General features: G+C 44.1%; 2 protein-coding genes across 5 annotated transcripts in view; one reads left to right on the top strand and one right to left on the bottom strand.

The window, feature by feature from the left end:
• The first annotated feature begins 522 nt into the window (after positions 1-522).
• Positions 523-3,406, top strand: RPP38 (ribonuclease P/MRP subunit p38). Its single transcript, XM_083705139.1, has 2 exons — positions 523-656; positions 2,504-3,406. Exon 2 carries the CDS (start codon positions 2,538-2,540, stop codon positions 3,381-3,383), a length of 846 nt encoding a protein of 281 aa, XP_083561265.1. The 5' UTR covers positions 523-656; positions 2,504-2,537; the 3' UTR covers positions 3,384-3,406.
• A 232-nt stretch (positions 3,407-3,638) lies between these two features.
• Positions 3,639-18,324, bottom strand: part of NMT2 (N-myristoyltransferase 2) — a 33,674-nt gene continuing 18,988 nt past the window's right edge. For all 4 annotated transcript variants that reach the window (XM_083705023.1, XM_083705024.1, XM_083705025.1 and 1 more), the window contains exons 4-12: positions 16,470-16,588; positions 16,148-16,239; positions 15,788-15,904; positions 13,885-14,055; positions 12,189-12,297; positions 10,649-10,819; positions 8,646-8,813; positions 6,888-7,025; positions 3,639-6,107 (exon numbers count right to left, since the gene is read on the bottom strand). In XM_083705023.1, the coding sequence (XP_083561149.1) occupies positions 6,087-6,107; positions 6,888-7,025; positions 8,646-8,813; positions 10,649-10,819; positions 12,189-12,297; positions 13,885-14,055; positions 15,788-15,904; positions 16,148-16,239; positions 16,470-16,588 (1,106 nt within the window). In that variant the 3' untranslated portion in view covers positions 3,639-6,086. The remainder of the gene's footprint in view (positions 6,108-6,887; positions 7,026-8,645; positions 8,814-10,648; positions 10,820-12,188; positions 12,298-13,884; positions 14,056-15,787; positions 15,905-16,147; positions 16,240-16,469; positions 16,589-18,324) is intronic.

Genomic DNA, 18,324 nt, shown 5'->3' with positions numbered 1-18,324 from the left:
AGGGGTCAGCAAGTTTTTTCAGCAGGGGGCCGGAACACTGTCCCTCAGACCTTGTGGGGTACCGGACTTTGATTTTTTTTTTTGGGGGGGTGAACGAATTCCTATTCCCCACAAATACCCCAGAGATGCATTTTAAATAAAAGGACACATTCTACTCATGTAAAAACACCCTGACCGTCCGCGGGCCGGATTTAGAAGGCGATTGGGCCGAATTCGGCCCCCGGGCCTTAGTTTGCCTACCCATGGCTTAGAGGGTTCCAGGGCCCCCTTCCCCTATGTCTTGGGTTGTGGGGAGTCCGAGGGAACTAGTACGGCAGAAAGGCGTGACCTTATCCTCGGAGTAAAGCCCCGTCGAGCACAGCTCGCACGAAACCTACGCGAAGACTGTGCTCGCAGCGCCCTCTGGCGGCCGCCGCAGGGGCAAACCGCGGCTTGCGCGCCTGCCTTGTGCCTGGCTTTCCGGGCGCAAGCTCCGCCTGGAAGGAGGGCGGTCCTGGGCCAGGCAAGCCTGGCTCTTCCGCTTCCCTCCGCGCACTCAGGAAGGTTTTGGAGGCCGCGGGAGGGAAGCCGGCACCGCAGCGCGCTCGGCCGCCGGAGAGGAGCCTGAGAGCGGACTCCCACGAGGGTCGGAAGGAGTCCTGCTGTCTGCTGTAGTGGTGGGTTGTTGCCACGTGGGAATGGGGGCGGGTTATGGCCAAGTCTACACGTGCAGCGGCCAGAGGTGGTAGCAACGTTTCCGAATGCTTCTTGCTGCCGGAGAAGAGAGAGCAGGCCGGGATTGAGCACGTCTCTTTAACAGGGAAGGTTGGGCTTCGTTGTTCAACTTGCAGAGAGGTGCTTTTTCCCCTTTTACGCTTAAGGAAGCTTTCAAAGAGGCTCATCTCAGCTGCAACCCGAAGGAGTCCTTGAATTTTAAATTCTCGGAAGTGATTTAGTGCAGGGATGCTCAAGATGTCAGTGTCGGTAGATCTGCCTATCAGGGCCAGGTATAAAGAGCAGGGTGCGCGGCACCGTATTCTGAGTCTAGACTTCCAGTTTCCCTTCTAAATCCGAACGAAGATCTTTTTGCATAAAAGGTCCACTCCTGGTTAGCTTTCTGCAGTTCAGCAACATATTTTCTGTGGGAAAAGCCATTATGTTTCTGCTGCTGAAAAATTGGGAGTCAGAAATTATTGATCAGCTATTGCAAATTACCCAGCGATCTCCCAGTAGATACTAATCCATGGGTAGGCAAACTAAGGCCCCGGGGCTGGATCCGGCCCAATCGCCTTTAAATCCGGCCCGCGGACTGAGCGTTTTTTTACATGAGTAGAATGTGTCCTTTTATTTAAAATGTATCTCTGAGTTATTTGTGGGGCATAGGAATTCGTTCATCCCCCCCCCCCCAATATAGTCCGGTCCCCCACAAGGTCTGAGGGACAGTGAACCGGCCCTCTGCTGAAAAAGTTTGTTGACCCCTGATAACTAATAAATTTTATGCCCACTGTCTTGAACTAGTGCAGTCCCCTATTTAGTGTAGGAGTCATGCAGCCACAGTTTGCCTTGCAGCCTCTATCTCAAATGCAAGCGACAGATGTTGAGCAAACAAGCAGCCTTCCTAAATCTACTGTTTAGATATTCTCGTTACTTTTTATCTATTATCCTTTATATGTTTTTAGCTTCCTGTTTTACCCATGTTTGTTTTTATTTTCATCAGCTGCTGTAAGTCCTGCTTCTGGGAAGAAAAAAGCAGGGTTTAAATAAGTAAAGTTGATGATAGAACAGACATGGTTTAACATCGAGAGACGTTGCACTGATGCATTGAGACAGGAGTCAGATATACAGATGGGTTGTGACATGTCTTCTTGAGAGACAAGGGAAGCTTAAATATTGAACTTAACTAGATAGTGTACATTGTTGGCAGAGTCCAGGGTAGTGTTTTGTTGTTTTCATTCATTTGAATGGGGCTAGTACAGGGAACCCCCTCCTGAGATTGTAGCCTATATGCAGAGATCTCACGAAATGCAGAAATCGAACTGAATTCACAGATCAGAGAGCCCAGTGGAAAGACACATTTCTGAGATTTCTTTAGGAACACTCTTTTTTTAAAATTTAGGATTTAAATGTCCTTCTAAAGTTACTAGCTCTTCCTCCTAGACTTTTCATTGTTCTAGTATATCGTGCATTATTTCCAAAATCTAATTCCAAAAATATTTCAGCATCAAATGGAAACACATTTGTCGCTTACAACTTTTAGATGCTCGTTGCAAATTTTTGCAGACTCCCCTTTTTGTATGGCTAAGCGTGTAGTGCTGGATATTAGCAACCATGCTTTGTGCAAATGAACAGTTTATTTTGCAGTTTCAAGGCTAGGTAGAAGTTAAGAACCTAGCAGCGCCAAATATGTTAGAAAAATATATATTAAAGAAGCAAGAATGTGTTGGGATGGGGGATGCATGCCTATAGATGTTGTGTATATCTCTGGTTTAGTTTGCAGAATTTTTTGCTGCTTTTTCATTCGCAGCTCAGGTTGGCGAACCATACCAAGAGCATCAAAGATGTCCCTTCAGGCAGCAAAGGGATCGTCAGCCCGTAAATCGAAGCAAATGACTGTAAAGACATCTTTGAGCAACCCGTATACTCTGCAGTGGAGCCCTGTGGATGGAGCAGACATGCACTACATACTGGAAGCCTTAGGAGATGTTATGAAACAGACTGGGTTAGAAAAGGTAGAGACTCGGAGAAGGACGAAACCCTCTTCTGGAAAGAAGCAGGAGAAAGAACAAGGCGATGGCCAGACCAGCAGACTTCAAGACGAGAATTGCCCTGGAGATGCTAAAGCACATGGGTGGACAAACTTGCAGATCAGGAACCAACTCGCTATTGGGATCAATGAAGTAACAAGAGCGCTGGAAAAAAATGAGCTGCTTCTGGTGCTTGTTTGCAAGTCTGCCAAACCTGCTATGCTAACGTCTCACCTTATTCTGCTCTGCGCAAGCCGGGCCACTCCAGCCGGCCAGGTTCCACGTCTCAGTGAAAGCCTCGCACCGCTCCTCGGGTTAACATCCGTCCTAGCCCTGGGGTTTAAAAAGGACACCGATGCTTTTGCAGAGGTAGCCAGAACCATTATCCCGCGAATACCACATTTGGATGTGCCCTGGATTCAGCACGGGACAGAACGTTTGCTGGCCACTGAAGATGCTCCTCCGGCAAACTTGCAGGCGGGCGAGTGCACAGAGTCAGACCCGGAAGAGCGCTCTCCCAACCACAAGCGGAAAAGAGCAGATTGCAGCAGGATTGCCTCTCCTGCTACAGCCCTGCAAGCACTCAAGGTTAAAAAAATAGTACCCAATCCAAACAAGCGAAGGAAGCTTCCCAAGACTAAAAAGCGCATTTCAAAGTAATCAATTATATTAGCTTGTTCCCATATTTCTTATTTGCCTCTGTGTGTGTGTGTGTGTGTGTTTAAGAAGCCAGTAAAAGCTATGTAATATTAACTAGGCTTGCAGTTAAGAATATATACCAACATTACAAAATTCATATTTGTGGCAAGATATTCAAGCTAATAGCTTGGTACTGCACACATGTCATTATATAAAATCTAAAAGTGCTTGGAACAAAGCCTTTTTCTGGATTAAATGTAATTCAAAACAAAATAGTATGGAAGTGATAACGTTTATTCAAACATCCATCTGTGCTGATAGATTCAATAGCTAGTAATCTCTTTAAGATGCCGGAATCATAAAACATCTGCAAATTTGATAGCACAATGTTATCCTTTGGACACTTGCATTTGGTCAAATAATGCATGCAGAACTGACCCCAGATGCATTTGGCCTTTAATAGAGGAGTATTTTCTTTAGCATGTCAATCAGCCCAAATATCTGCAAGAAGAAAAGCACTTCAGATTTGGATTTTGGGATGCAGGTCACAACTGTTCTTGCAGATCCCACAATGCAGATTTCCTAAACAGAGGTTACAGCCTTGCCATGTTCAGTTTAACAGCATGCTATTGAATCTAAAAACTAAAAATGCCCCTAAACAGCTAAAACGGGGATGCAACTTAAAATAGCTGCTCAGAGGAATCTTGTTTCAATCAGCTGCTATTAATATATTAATACTGAAAACAGGCAAGTTGTAGGGACAGTAAGGAGGCAGCAGCAGCAGCAAGAACCGGATATAGGATGTGTAGTTAAATTATTACCTATTTAGTCAGGTGCAAAACTTTGTGCTTGCAGTAGTCTGTGCTTAAATGGTTATGGAAAGGCGAAATCACCACATGTCTACACCAACTGTGCTTTGCTTTCTTACCTTTCCAGCACAAATATTTAATTTGTTGTAATTTTATTACATTTCTATTCTGCCTTTCCTCTGCCATGGAAACCTAGGTGGTTCTCTGGTGGTCACCCATCCAAGCACTGACCAGTCCTGCTTGGCTCCAGCAATTTATTGGATAATAATTGGGAAGATTGTTCTCAGTTGTCTAGTGAAGGAGAAAAATGAAGGGTTATAATTAATCTTATGAAGTCTTGCGTAGTTCTGAGGCTTTCCTCACTCATACATCCACACTAACTTCAGCTATTCAGTGCTATTTTAATGTTCTTTCTCTCACTCACACACACTTGTTTAACCATCATGTGAACTTATCCAGATCACTACTGAACATCTTCACCTTTGATTGAATCATGGTGCATCAAATTGAAAGCTTAGAGAAGCGTGGACTCATTTACAAGAGCCATTCAACCTATACCAACTCACTGAGAAATCAATCTGGGGTGAGTCTAGCTTGGGAAATACCTTCGTTTCAAGCAAGCAATGTCTGTGCATGGCCTTTGCTTTTTTTCTAGGCTGGTTGCCATTATTAGAATTAAAGAACAAGGGTGGGTGGGTGGGAGAAAGGAAGAAAGAGAAAGAAAGAGACACATTATGGCATATTAGTTAAGGCTGGTAACAACCAAAAAAAGGTACTTACAGGGTTCTGAACATTTGCTTATAATAAGCACAAGGGACAGTGAAATCCTTTGCTCCAAAATCCAGGATATACTACTGCTAGTATAAGCAAATTTTACTTATTTACACAAACATACTTTTTGTTTAAAATGGACATTCCCCCCCCCCCCTTTTAAAAAAACAACAAGTAGACAAAAGGAATATGTGCAATTTTGCAAAAGCCTTGAACACATTCAGTTGTAACATCTTGATAACAGTACTAAAATTCTTAAGTTTTTTATGTACAGGCTGCTCATAACTCTGCCACCGAAAGAAACCTCCGAAAGGTTTTCCTCCTTCATCGCTGCAAGATTAATAGAGTAATATACAATTCAGGCAACATATAAACACCCGCACTAAACAGTGCAATACTTTTGAAGTCAAGTCAGTGATCTACTGAAGATCGAAGTACAAATCTGTAATTTTTTTTTATTTTATTGATTTGGCAGCATTGCTTATGGAGAAACAAATGCACTAGGCAAGACCAGCGCATTTCCTGTACCACTCCACAGTTACAAAATACATCCAAGGTTTTCCATGTTTCCTAACAGACAGTCATAATACTCCCCAAGGATTTCCTCCTTCCGACGATGACATCCACGTGATGGAAAATAAGCAGAAACACTCAAAATCGGCTCCTTCATTTTGTTACATTGATAAATGTACACTACCACTTAATAAATAGAAATGCAGCAGTTCAGTCACATTAACAGTAAAGAATTTGTACTCTATTCCACCACTGCAATCGAGTTGGTTGTACAAAAAACAGTCTTTTACGCAGGGGAAGGGAAGGGGGGGAAAAGAGAAAACCCTTTTCCATCAAGATGCGAGCTAAGCGTTGGAAATTAAAAGAAATGTGCTTTTATTTTGTTTCATCGACAAAACAGTAAAAGGTTCATGAGCTTTTAATCTCTCTGGTCCGAGCTGAGCTGAAGGTGTGAGGGATTGGTCAGGCATGGGTCTCCTCACTTCCCCTCCGCGTGGCCCCAAGGTTCAAAGGATTATTTTAAAGTTCACCAGCCTTTGTGCTTCTCTCCTCTTGAACGGTACCGATCCAAGAGCTTCCATCAGCCCAGGTGATTACTTCCGAGAACTATAAATAGAAGTGTCCTTCCTCATTATTGTAATACAAGACCGACCTAGAAAGACAACAGCGGGTTAGTCAGTGCAGGTAAGGGTAACAAATAAAAACATTGGTAAGGAAATCTCCAGCCCATTGGCTTCATTAGGCCCAGCACAGGTGCCAAGTTGGCCCAGCAGACAGTTCTTCAGAAACCATTATTGCCTGCTCCACCCCACCTGTTGGGCAAGTATGGATGAGGCTACAAAGAAACCACCAGCAGCTCCTATCGGTTCCTTTGCAAGCGGAAGTCCCTGTCAGCACCAATCAGCTGATCGGCACTGACAGGGAGACCCATGGGGATTGGCTGCACTAGGGAGTTCTCCCTTGGGATTCAATACAAATTGATTTGTACTGGCAGAGTATGCCCCTTTAAAGGCATCAGATGATTGGCACTGGGAGCTGGCCCTTAAAGGAGGTAGCTGTTAACGTGATCCTCTTTGAACACAGGTGTCAATCAGCTGACACCAGGTGAGTAATAGGGAGGCAGTCCATGGGGAGTGAGAGAGTGACCCACTGGACAGATCCAGTTCCCCACCCATTTTATGACTTAGTACTAGAACGGGCTTTGTCAGACACACTTGTTGCTAACTTCTGGCCCTCCAGATGTTGCTGGACTCTTAACTCCCACAAGCCCCAGCCAACATGGCCAATGGTTAGGGATGATTTTACATGTAGTCTAGTGACATCTGGTGAGCCACAGCCTCCCCTGCCCCATGGTACAAGAAAGAGCAAAGTCACAGGGCATCTAGGTAATTCAAATCACTATAGACAACTGGGCCTCTGTGAAATGTGTTACCTTTTCAGAGTCCATGCCAGGACACCTCCAGTTATACAAGTAATACTGCAAGTTGCCGTCTCCGATACCAAACTTCAGTTTTTCCAGGAATGTTTTGTTTTCCATCAAGTCTAGTGCATTGAACACATCAAATCCTTTCTGGCAATATGAGAAAAAAATAATGATTTTTTTTCTAGTAGCATTTGCATCAAGGTTACCTATAAAAGGGTGCTGTGCTTACAATGTGATCCCATCATTTGGTACACATCCTGCACAGTAGGTATAGTCACCCCTCCATTTCTTGCAACCCCCCTGCTGGCATGTCTGGGGGTTAGCTCCCCAATTCTGTTGCTAGTCACATGTATGTTGAAGCATGCAAAAACTTCCAAGTGGTGGGCAAGTGGAATTGAATTGATACACAAATTCGCTTTGACTCAATGCACCATGGGCAACATTCAAGGTTCTGTGCCAAAGGAGTCCAGTTTGCAGAATCCTCACCCCTGACAAACAGGAGGAACCAGCTTACATGTGACAAATGGCAAAGCGATTTTTTTTTTTAAAAAAAGTTTGCTAGCTTCTGACCTGTAGTTTGTGCAAGACAAAGTTGTTCTGGACAAACCTGAAGCACGCTTGGCAAGCCAATCTATTGTACATGAAAACTGTAATCAGACCAATACATCGAGACTTTTAATGATGGCAGGGGGTATAAAAAAACAACTGAGAGAGACCAAGAGCTATATTTACTTTAACCGGAACTAAAATGACATCTACTGATGGAAAGTTACTTTATCATTAGTTTATATTTCATTTAGAGCTCTTTTTGAAAAAAGTTTCTGCAGGTTTTCAATTGAGTACTGACAAAACAGATAATGTGAGAAAACAGGGAAATTCTGTTGCACAGCCTCAAGTCTTTGTGCTGACAGGATCAATGTGTCAAATACCATCCCATGGGCTCATTGGAAGGTACAGTGGTACCTCGGGTTAAGAACTTAATTCGTCCCGGAGGTCCGTTCTCAACCTGAAACTGTTCTTAACCTGAAGCACCACTTTAGCTAATGGGGCCTTCTGCCGCCGCCACGCCGCCGGAGCACGATTTCTGTTCTCATCCTGAAGCAAAGTTCTTAACCTGAAGCACTATTTCTGGGTTAACAGAGTCTGTAACCTGAAGCGTATGTAACCCGAGGTACCACTGTAATAGGTTAAGAGCTCTTCTCTCTCTAGAGCCCTGTAATGAGCCACTGTTGCTGTGTCTTAAGTTTGGATGAAGAGAATGATATGAAACGGGGAGAAGGAAAGCTGCAGTTTTACATTCAGTTGTTTCTTCATCCAGAAATAGCAGCAGCAGCAGCATGCAGGCAAAAAAGAGGCCTCTCAGAAAATAATAGACTTGGAATATGTGGGTGTATTGTTAATCCCCTGTCCCTTGGAAGGTGGTGGACTCTCCTTCCTTGGAGGTCTTAAAGCAGAGTCTAGGGTGGCCATCTGCCATGGATGCTTTAGCCAAGATTCTGCCATTGCAGGGGGTTGGACTAGATGATCATTGGTAGTCCCAACGCTACAATTCTATGATTCTGTCTGAGAGCTGTTCCATACAACCCAAAGGCCTCCTGGGAGCTCAAGCCCATAAGCAGAGGCTGCCCTGCTCTCTCCAGCGCCAAGAGGTGTGTCACACCAGGAGTTGTGTTCTCCCAGCTCTCCTGGCCACGGAAGACTTGGGAGAGGCAACCTTGTTTTCCATATAAGCAGCCCAAGTGACCCGACGATGCCAGGGCTACTTACCAGCTTTGCTATAATGAGTGCATCGTTCATGAGATCCAAGAGAGGGGTTTCCGTATGAACATTGTAGAAGGAGTAGGCTGCTTTGAGGCTTTTGTGAACAGGGTGGTGCATGACCGTCGAAGGTAACGTGTAGAAACTCAGAAAGTCGGTTAAAACACCATTTGAACTCTAGGAAAGGAAGGGGAAGAAAAAGACACTACTGAGAAATCAAAGCGAAAAGACACTATAGCACTCTGGAGACATAAGAAACTCAAGCTGGCTGGCAGAACTACAGGTCAAGAAAAACTACTGCAGCCAAGAGGTATTTGATGTGCTGAGAGTTTACAGCCAGCCAAATAAATATGGCCAGCAGCTCTGGCTTATTTTAGCCCTGTTAAACTTGTTTCAAAACAATCTCACGCTGATCACAATCTATAATGCCATTACTTTAGGCCAGTGTTTCCCTGAACTTGGGCTGCCAGCTGTTTTTTTTTGGACTACAATTCCCATCATCCCTGAACACTGGTCCTGTTAGCTAGGGATGATGGGAGTTGTAGTCCAGAAACAGCTGGAGACCCAAGTTTGGGAAACACTGCTTTAGGCCAAGGGTTGGCTAACTTGTGGCTTTCCATATGTTGTTGGACTAAAACTCCCATCATCCCTGACCACTGGCTATGCTGGCTTGGAACGATGGGATTTGGAGGGCCAAAGGTTCATGCAGCTAGAACAAAGATGCTGAATGTGCAGGCTGTCTCCTTTATTACATTTATGTCCCAGTGAGCTTCATGACTTGAGTAGGGATTTGAACCAGGGTCTCCCCAGTCAATGATCACGTTGGCTCTCACTTCCTTCTCTAGTGTCGAAGTGCACAGCCTGCCATTTAAAAAGGCAGAACAGCAGCCTGCATAGCACAGCCTATTAACAGCAAGGCTCAAGCCCAGCAGCGTCAATCCATGCTGAGTTGTATCATATATTGCAAAAGAGTGATCTCAACTGTATGAGCATTGGTCAAACTGTCACCTCAACACACAAGAAGGAGGTAACCGCATGCTTGGGTGAACCCCAAGTTTTGCATACGTATGAAAAACCCAAGCAAACAGTCCAATGAGAAGTAAATATTGCTCAGTGGACATGTAACTCTGTAGAATGAAATACCTGGAATCCTCAACATGACCATTCTACACTGCATCATTTTGTTGCAGATCCCAGATACATTGTGCATATTTATCCTTATTTAAACAAAAGAAGAACAGCTCCCAATTCCAAGTGGTAGAAGTAATCGTGATTATTATCAGGCCAACGGAGGCCAATCTGAAATCACCCAAGTTTTAGTATAGGATTATCCAAGTTTTACTTCAAAGGAGAGAAGTTACTATTGCCCAGCTAGGACATAATGCTAAATCATAGTTTAAAGTTTTACATGCACAAGCAGCAGCAAATATTGGGATTGCACACTCCTCCTGCCTCGGTGAGAAATCAGAAGCACCTGCTTTGCTTTTAAACTACACACTTTCTCTCAATTACATCTACACTTGGGGAATTACTGGTTGATACGGTCTTCTTTGAACAATCCAGAGTTTAATCAAGTTCAGATGTAAAAAGAAACTGTTTAGTTTAAAAGCAAAAGTGGATGCTTCTGATATCCACACAGCTGTGCTGGAGGAGAACAGGAAAAAATCTGAGCTTGAGGCTCACTGCTGTTTGTGCCCATAACAAAACTGGATTTTAATGTTGCACCTGAAAAGGACCATTGCCGGTTTTCTGGGAGAGACTTTAACATTTATTTTGAACAATTCAACACTGTCTTCCAGAACAAAGAGTTCACAAGTCAGCTGACAACCAGCAACTTTCAAATAATAGATTAAAATGGAGATGCAGGAGTTCCTAACGTAAGGGAAGAGCTTCTCACAGGCATCAGGTCCATCACTGTGAGAAACGGATGATGGACTAGATTGGCTTTTGGTCTGATGCAGCTGGGTGTTTCTGACATTCTCGATGGAGGCAGGGGACAGACTCTCTCTTACCTCTACAACAAAGGTATCAATAATGTGATCCTGAGGCAGGAACCAGTGGGCCACTTCTTCTTCGTCCATAACAGGAGCGAGCTTAAACTGCTTCAAGTAATTGTTGATTAATTCTTGCACCGCTTTAATGTCTTTTCGTTCCATTGGTCTCAAACCTGAAGTTTTTGTGGCCTTGTTATAACGAAAGAGGTCAGAGATTAAAAAGAGAGAGAACTTACACATTAAGCAGAAAAACAATGCTAGGGCATTCAGTGAGGAAAAACTACTGTGCCTATCCTCTAGATTACTATGGCAGGCAGAAGACAGATCGGGAACTTCCAAGAGATCTCTAGGTGTTTTATGGTGGCTTGGCAAGAGAACAGCGACAACTAAAACACAGTCTCCCCCATTACGTTGCTGATAATGCTGGGGTGGGCAGAGCAGAAGTGAATTTTTGTGTGAAGTTGCTTTGGAGCTGGATTCTGGCACTGTTCGAAAATTCCTGGCTGAGCTTGCGCGTGGAGACACTCTGTTCCTTAGCTTATGTCCACCCAGCAGAGCTGCTATTTTGCATCTTGCTTTGGGTGATGGATCTCAGGTTACCAGTAAAATCCAAAGCACATCCTTTAAGCCTGAAGTTTGCCCACCCCTGCTGTCGAATGATGCTTTGCATAACTCCCAGCAAATTCATCACCTTCAAGGAGACACCAACCAAGCAGGAAAGTCATCCTTCATGAAGTTCTGCATGCGTATGGATGTTTGGGCAGCAAAAAAAAATGACCCCGGTTTTCTGAGTACCAAGAGGGACTTCGTAGAAAACAAACAGTGGCTTCAAGAGTACTGTGTTCTAAGTCTCCTTATGGCCTCATCAGATTTTACAGAAAAACACAGGGTTCTGTGTTGTCACAGCATATCTGCCATGTCTTCTCTAATGCTTAATGGGAGCATAATGAGTATGGAACAAAGCCTGCCTTTAAAACAGGGATGGGCAACCTCTGGCCTTGAAGTTACTGCTAGTGTTATAGTATTTTAATATTTTTTTGGAAGCCGCCCAGAGTGGCTGGGGAAGCCCAGCCAGATGGGCGGGGTACAAATAATAAATTATTATTATTAATAATATTACTAGACTTACAACTCCCATCATCCTTGAACACTGGCCAAAATGGCAGGACTGATGGGAACTGGAGTCCAACAAAACATCCAGGAGGTTCACAGGCCATAGTTATTTCCCCTTAATAAACCAGTAGATTATGGGGCGTCTGTGCTAGATTGCGGGACCCCTCCCCCACAAAAAGCTCAACTTTGGTAGATCACTGCCAGTTTTTTTATAGTGGGAGTAGATCGCAGTCTCTTGAAAGTTGGACATGCCTGGTATATGCCATTAGTACATTCAACTCTACAACTCTCTGAAAGCCGCTTCCTAACCAGAGTTAACTATTTCCACATCTCTCGAACAGTCCTGCCTTCCCAAAATGAAAACCTGCCTTGTCAAGGATTGACAGAAGGCGACTTGGGGCCCCACTGTGAGAGTGAGGGTGCTGTGAACAGACACAATGCTTACATCAGGAAGTCTGTAAAGCTTCATCGTTCTCTGTAAAGTCATATTCCTACTCAAATGAGAAAATTTCACCTCTACCAATTTTCTGGGATTCAGGGATCGATGCCAATACCTAGAAATGTTAATATATATACATATTAATTTTATTTATTCAAAATATTTATTACTACCCCTCTTGACTGTTACAAACAGGATACAGTGCATTTTTTAAAAATACAACGCCTAATATAATAAATAAAATTTATCTCACTTGACCTCAGTCCCTGAACTGCAACCCCTGCATTTCATTATAAGTAAAATTAAATTCTTAAACTAAATTCTCCAATTTAAGGCAAGTTATTGCTCCACTGCTTGGGACAGGACCTAGAAAAGAACCGAGCAGAATTTTTATATGCAGAAATCTCATGTCGGTCTTTGAAATGTGTTTCCATGCAAAGCATCCACCAAATTTAACACACTGACAGCTAATATCGTAAGCACAATCTACCAATCTACTGAATTAATTCGTTTGTTTAAGGTATGTGCCCCCCCAAACTCCCTTGACACTGTGACTAGTCCAAGGTCAGCTGTGAACTTTATATATGGCCGAGTGGGGATTTGAACTGTGCTCTCCTAGGTCTTAGCTCAGGGGTCAGCAAACTTTTTCAGCAGGGGGCTGGTCCACTGTCCCTCAGACCTTGGGGGACGATGACTATATATATATTTTTTTTGGGGGGGGGGGATGACCGAATTCCTATGCCCCACAAATAAGCCAGAGATGCATTTTAAATAAAAGGACACATTCTACTCATGTAAAAACACACTGATTCCTGGACCGTCCGCGGGCTGGATTTAGAAGGCGATTGGGCTGGATCCGGCCACTGGGCCTTAGTTTGCCTACCCATGTCCTAGACCAACACTCGAACCATTACACCATGCTGGCTGTGGGCAGGAAAATTTAGGAGGACAGTGCATTCTACTTCATCTTCCATTAACAGGAAATGACAGCTGAACACGCAGCCCACTAAATCTCCCTTTGCAGCCTCACACTGACACCATAAAGTGATTCACCTGCAAGCTGGTTTCTCTTAGCGGAAGGATGGAGAAAAAGAAATGGATGCAATAACATATACTGAGGCAACACTGACCATTTTGAACACTGGGCATGAAAAGATGCTTTCACTGGCTCAAAGTATTCTCAATCATATTTCCCCCCCAATGCCGGTTCACTGTTCCAGCACCAATCTCCTCTTTTAGGGATGTTCCTAAGCCAAGGGCCTTTGCTTAATAATCCATACTGTGTGTGAGTTATGGGCTGCACATACAGCCTGAATGCTCCCGCTTTGCATGAGCAGGCAAACAAATCAGTAAGGAAATGGCTTAGTGTTACAGCCAAGTCTGGGATTGTGGTTGGTTCCTCCCTAACAAGCCAGGATCCCTAGTTAAGACTTAAATCAAGGCTTGTGGTTGGCTTACCAATCCTGGCTTATAGAGGGATAAACAAACCACAATCTCGGGGTTTGGACGCCACATAAAGCTATTCATTCCTCTTGCTGAATTATTTTTACCTGCTTGTGCACAGCAAGGGATTTATCATTAAACTGGAAACTTTCAAAACACAAGATGTGTTTTGAAATCTGCATGTATAAACCCCATACCACCACCACCACCTGCAAGCTTTTGGAAAAGCAACCTTATCTCAGGAAAACCCTTTGCTTACCTGCAAGTTGCTACAGGTTTGGGAAGTACCACTCCTGCAGTGTAAACTGCCTGAAAAATCCCTTCCAAGTTTACTCTCCTGGTTATTTCGCGAATCAGGACCGGTGCTACTCGCTTAGATCTCAGTTTTTTATGGACACACAGAAAATTAATTTCTACCATTTTCTTTTCACTGGGAATAAAAAGTTATAAGCCACCACTTATTTTTTAAACAACAACAATCCAAATATTCTCTAATATTCTGCCTGTGGTGCAGAAATGTAATATAAACCTTTGCAAAGATAAATAAATGAGAGGTGATGCCTGCAAGGCTCACTTCCTCTTATGCTGCCAGCGTAATGCAGGGATTTGCAAGGAGGTGGGAGAGAGAAAGCGAGGCCATAGGCCTCACCTCCTGATTCTGGGCAAACCAAAAGAGCATCCCAAGTAGGCTGTTGCAGAATGTAAGGGAGTTGAGGCCTCTCTCTGTACAGTAATTCAAGCACTGATGTAATGTGCAAAAGATGCAGCTGCAGAACTAGGAATCACAAGCTCTTCTCACGATTAGAACTTCTGCAAAATGCCCTTTTCACAGGTTACAGGGGAAGCATAATTCCCTTGCACTCCCAACTTTCACTGCCTCTCTCCCGGACCCTGAGATCAACCTCTGAGGCCCTTCTTCGCGTGCCTCCTCCACGAGAGGGTCCAGAGGTGGCAGCAGGCGATGGGCCTTTTCTGCAGTGGCTCCCCGTTTGTGGAATGCTCCCCGCCTAGGGAGCATCAGGTGTGGGGAGCCCAGTGCCCCACTGAGGATGCAAATTGCCCCCTCCCTGGTCATCCAATAGGTCACTTGGTAAGTGGTTAAGAGGGCAATAACTTCCCTCCTCAGCGGATCTGCACAGATCTGCTGAGAAGGAAGAAGCTGTGTGCTATGTGTGTGTACCTGTAAGTGTGTGTGTACAAGTGTGTGGGGGTGACAACCTCGAGCCTGTAGTACAATGGCTCTCACAGTAGCTGTTGGTCACATCTAACGGGGTGGCCAAGGGCGAACGCAGGACCTTTGGACCAAAGGAGTTGAGCCACCCCTCTTTTAAAACAACGAAGAATTCAAAGCTGGCTCCGTTCAGCAAAAGGAATGCTCAATTATTTCGAGAGAGAGAATATTCCAATGGTACGTTGGCTGTTTCTTATTGGAAGGAATGTGTTCTTTGCAGACCATGTACCACCATATACTATTTAACACATTTTTAAAATCCTGCCTTCCTCCAGCTGTATAAACAAAACATGTTTTGGAAATAATTTGCCAGCAACTGCTCTCTGGAACCCTCTTTCCTGGGGAGGTGCACTTGGGATGATTCCCTTAAAAGGGTTTTTTTTTTTTTTTTTGCACGGCTAGACAAGTTCTTCCCTTATTATACAGACCTTTGTACTGTAAACATCTGGGTTGCTGCTGCATACTGGGGCCTTCTGACTTTCAAAAACTTTTTCGAAGAGCTTCATATTGCTGGCTTAACGGTTTGTGTTTTTAAATGTAGGGCGTTCTGATTCAACCTTGCTTCTAAGCACTAGCCTGGTAGCTCTTGGTGATCCTGAATTCCACCCAGGTGGATATGTGGAACCCCACAGACCAGGGCCTTGATGGACATCTTGGTTTTTGTTCGGAACTATCACAAAATAGAGCAGTATCCCTTACTATTTTGAATAGTAAGAAGTTGCCGAGGTGGACAGACTTGTATCGAGGACATTTCCAATAAATGCCAAAGCTGGAATCTGGAAATGGGACTTCAGCTAGTGTAACTGAATACAGGATTTCGACCTAAGAAAACACTGAACATCTTTCCAACATGTCCCTTTCTGTCATTGATGAAACTGATTTTTAAAAACATGCCTAGCCAAAACTGACATCAGGCATGGTCAGGACTTACCTCTCATAAATCCGTATGTGTGCAGGAATGGCGCTTATGAACCCTACCAATTTTCTATTGGATGATACTCTGACACCACAATGCCATTGCGGAAGCCAGCCTGGAGGCCGCAGAGCCCTGGAAAGAAGAAAACCACAGGTTATTATTGTTATTTACAAAGAACCTAACAGCTTTCTAGGCACGGTTCTGAGATATACATTTTTTTAAAAAATAAATAAATCCCTGCCTGCAGACTTGTTATGCAACAAGACATGACACAGAAGGAAAAAGAGTTGAGGAGGGACGAGGAAAACAAGTACAGTCAGGTACTAATTTTTTCAAAGTTTGCTACTTGGAAAAGCATGGAATTTTGTTACTCACCACAAGAGAAACTCTGGTGAATAGTCAAATCTAAACATATTATCATCATCTTCTACATAGTTTTCATTTAGCAGCATGTACAACTCCTTGAGCTGAAAAGGCATTAAGGGGAAAACATTAATCCCAATGCGCTAACTAGAACTCTGCACTGGACTCTGTAGTCCAGTGGCTCAAAGTACATAGTAGTGCTGCATTTACTTCCGCAACCTGTGCAAAACTGCCCTGGTGCCCAAGTGCATCTGTGCACATAAAACATGCCCAGCGGTGAAATATATGGGCTTCCCCAGCTTGTGTTTTAAGGACTGTAAATAGTTCTACTTACGACTTCAGCGTTGCTCAGGTCCAAAGTGTCCCATGTGAAACCTTGTGGCAAAGAATATGGCTCTAGGCGGATGTTGTCCTTATCAGGCTCAATTGCGCCGTGAGATGTAATAACTTCACCTAGTTCATAAAAGAAGAAGCGGGGAAAGAGGGGAAAATTTGCATTGTGTGTAGCTTACAGGCATGCTTCTGAAAATCCCCACTTTTAAGTGAAAAGGGGAAGATTTACGGAACGAATATGAAGTGAGAATATTACACGTCATAGTAAAGTAAACTTCAGGTTGCATTCTCCCAGCCTGCCCTCAATTGCTCAAGTCAGTCCAATGTACTGTATCTTGATTGGTTACATCAGCATAATCACACTGAGTACACAATTTCCCTGGATGTCACTGGTCAGCCTGTCACTTTTTGCCTCTTTTTGCTGAATGCTATAATGCATGTTTAATTGTTTTTTTTAGCTGTTTCTATTTTAGCTGTAAGCCGCCTTGAGTGCCTGTCAGGGGAAAAGGCGGGATATAAACAAAATAATAAGCATGACAGCTCCTCAAGATCACTTCAAATGCATATTCAAACCCCAACAGCAGACTCATGGCTCCCAATTAAAGGAGTAATAATTTTCTATGGAATGGTGGAGGCTGGGAATTCAACACCCACTGGTATGACTCCTGCCTGTCTGTCAGAGGAAAGGTTCCCTTTGGAAATTATATACTCTTTAAAAAAGCAGTTTTTCTTTAACTGGTTTTATACTTCTCATTTTACAGTCCTTACTCATCCCTTTTCTCCTTTGACATTTCATCACAAATCCAATTAAGCATAAAAAAGACCGGACAGAGGAAAGGGTTAAAAAGCAGGGGTGGGACCACAGAGCTACAGTTCCCAGAGTGGTCTAACAATTGATCCTTCTTCCCAGGGAACTCTGGGAATTGTATTTCTGAGCTGGACCATAAAGAAGCCTGATCGACGAAGAAATGATGCTTTTGAATTATGGTGCTGGAGGAGACTCTTGAGAGTCCCATGGACTGCAAGAAGATCAAACCTATCCATTCTTAAGGAAATCAGCCCTGAGTGCTCACTGGAAGGACAGATCCTGAAGCTGAGGATCCAATACTTTGGCCACCTCATGAGAAGAGAAGACTCCCTGGAAAAGACCCTGATGTTGGGAAAGATGGAGGACACAAGGAGAAGGGGACAACAGAGGATGAGATGGTTGGACAGTGTTCTCGAAGCTACCAGCATGAGTTTGACCAAACTGCGGGAGGCAGTGGAAGACAGGAGTGCCTGGCGTGCTCTGGTCCATGGGGTCACGAAGAGTCGGACACGACTAAATGACTAAACAACAACAAAGGGAATAAAGGCCTCCCAACTGCTCTCAGTACCCTTAACGAACTCCCAGGATTCTTTGGGGGGGGAAGCCACGACTGTTCAAAGTGGAATAATATTCCTTTAAATGTTTAGTGCAGAGGAGGCCTGTGTCAAAGGGCCCTAAGTAGGCAGATATAACGTAAGTTGTTGTTTTTTTAAGCCGTGGCTATATCTGAGGAGCAGCACCTGATGTTAAAATCCATCTGCTGTTAAGCTTGCTCTTTTCCCTTCTGCCTCTCCTTTGTCAACTCCCCCAGGATCCCACTGCAAGCTCGCAGAAATGAGTCTGAGCTCTCTCCTTTCTGCTGCCCCCTTTGCTTAAATTGCTCTATTAAGTTCCATATACAGCGAAAGGATGATAGGGGTCGTAGAACTGCTAATGGATCGTAGGTATGTATCGCACTTTCTGACCAGCGTCCCCCAAAGTGGGGCAGAAGGGACAACACAAACATGGCTGCCCTCCTCTCTCTCTGCTGGTTCATCAGGTGCCTTTT

This window comes from Podarcis gaigeae (genome assembly GCF_964106915.1).
Source record: "Podarcis gaigeae genome assembly, chromosome: 12".
NCBI lineage: Eukaryota > Metazoa > Chordata > Lepidosauria > Squamata > Lacertidae > Podarcis > Podarcis gaigeae.
Note: the sequence above shows the minus strand (reverse complement) of the source record. Positions and strands in the feature narration are given on the sequence as shown.

Excerpts from the sequence above, each read along its gene's own strand:
- RPP38 (XM_083705139.1), top strand. The coding sequence starts at position 2,538 with ATGTCCCTTCAGGCAGCAAAGGGATCGTCAGCCCGTAAATCGAAGCAA.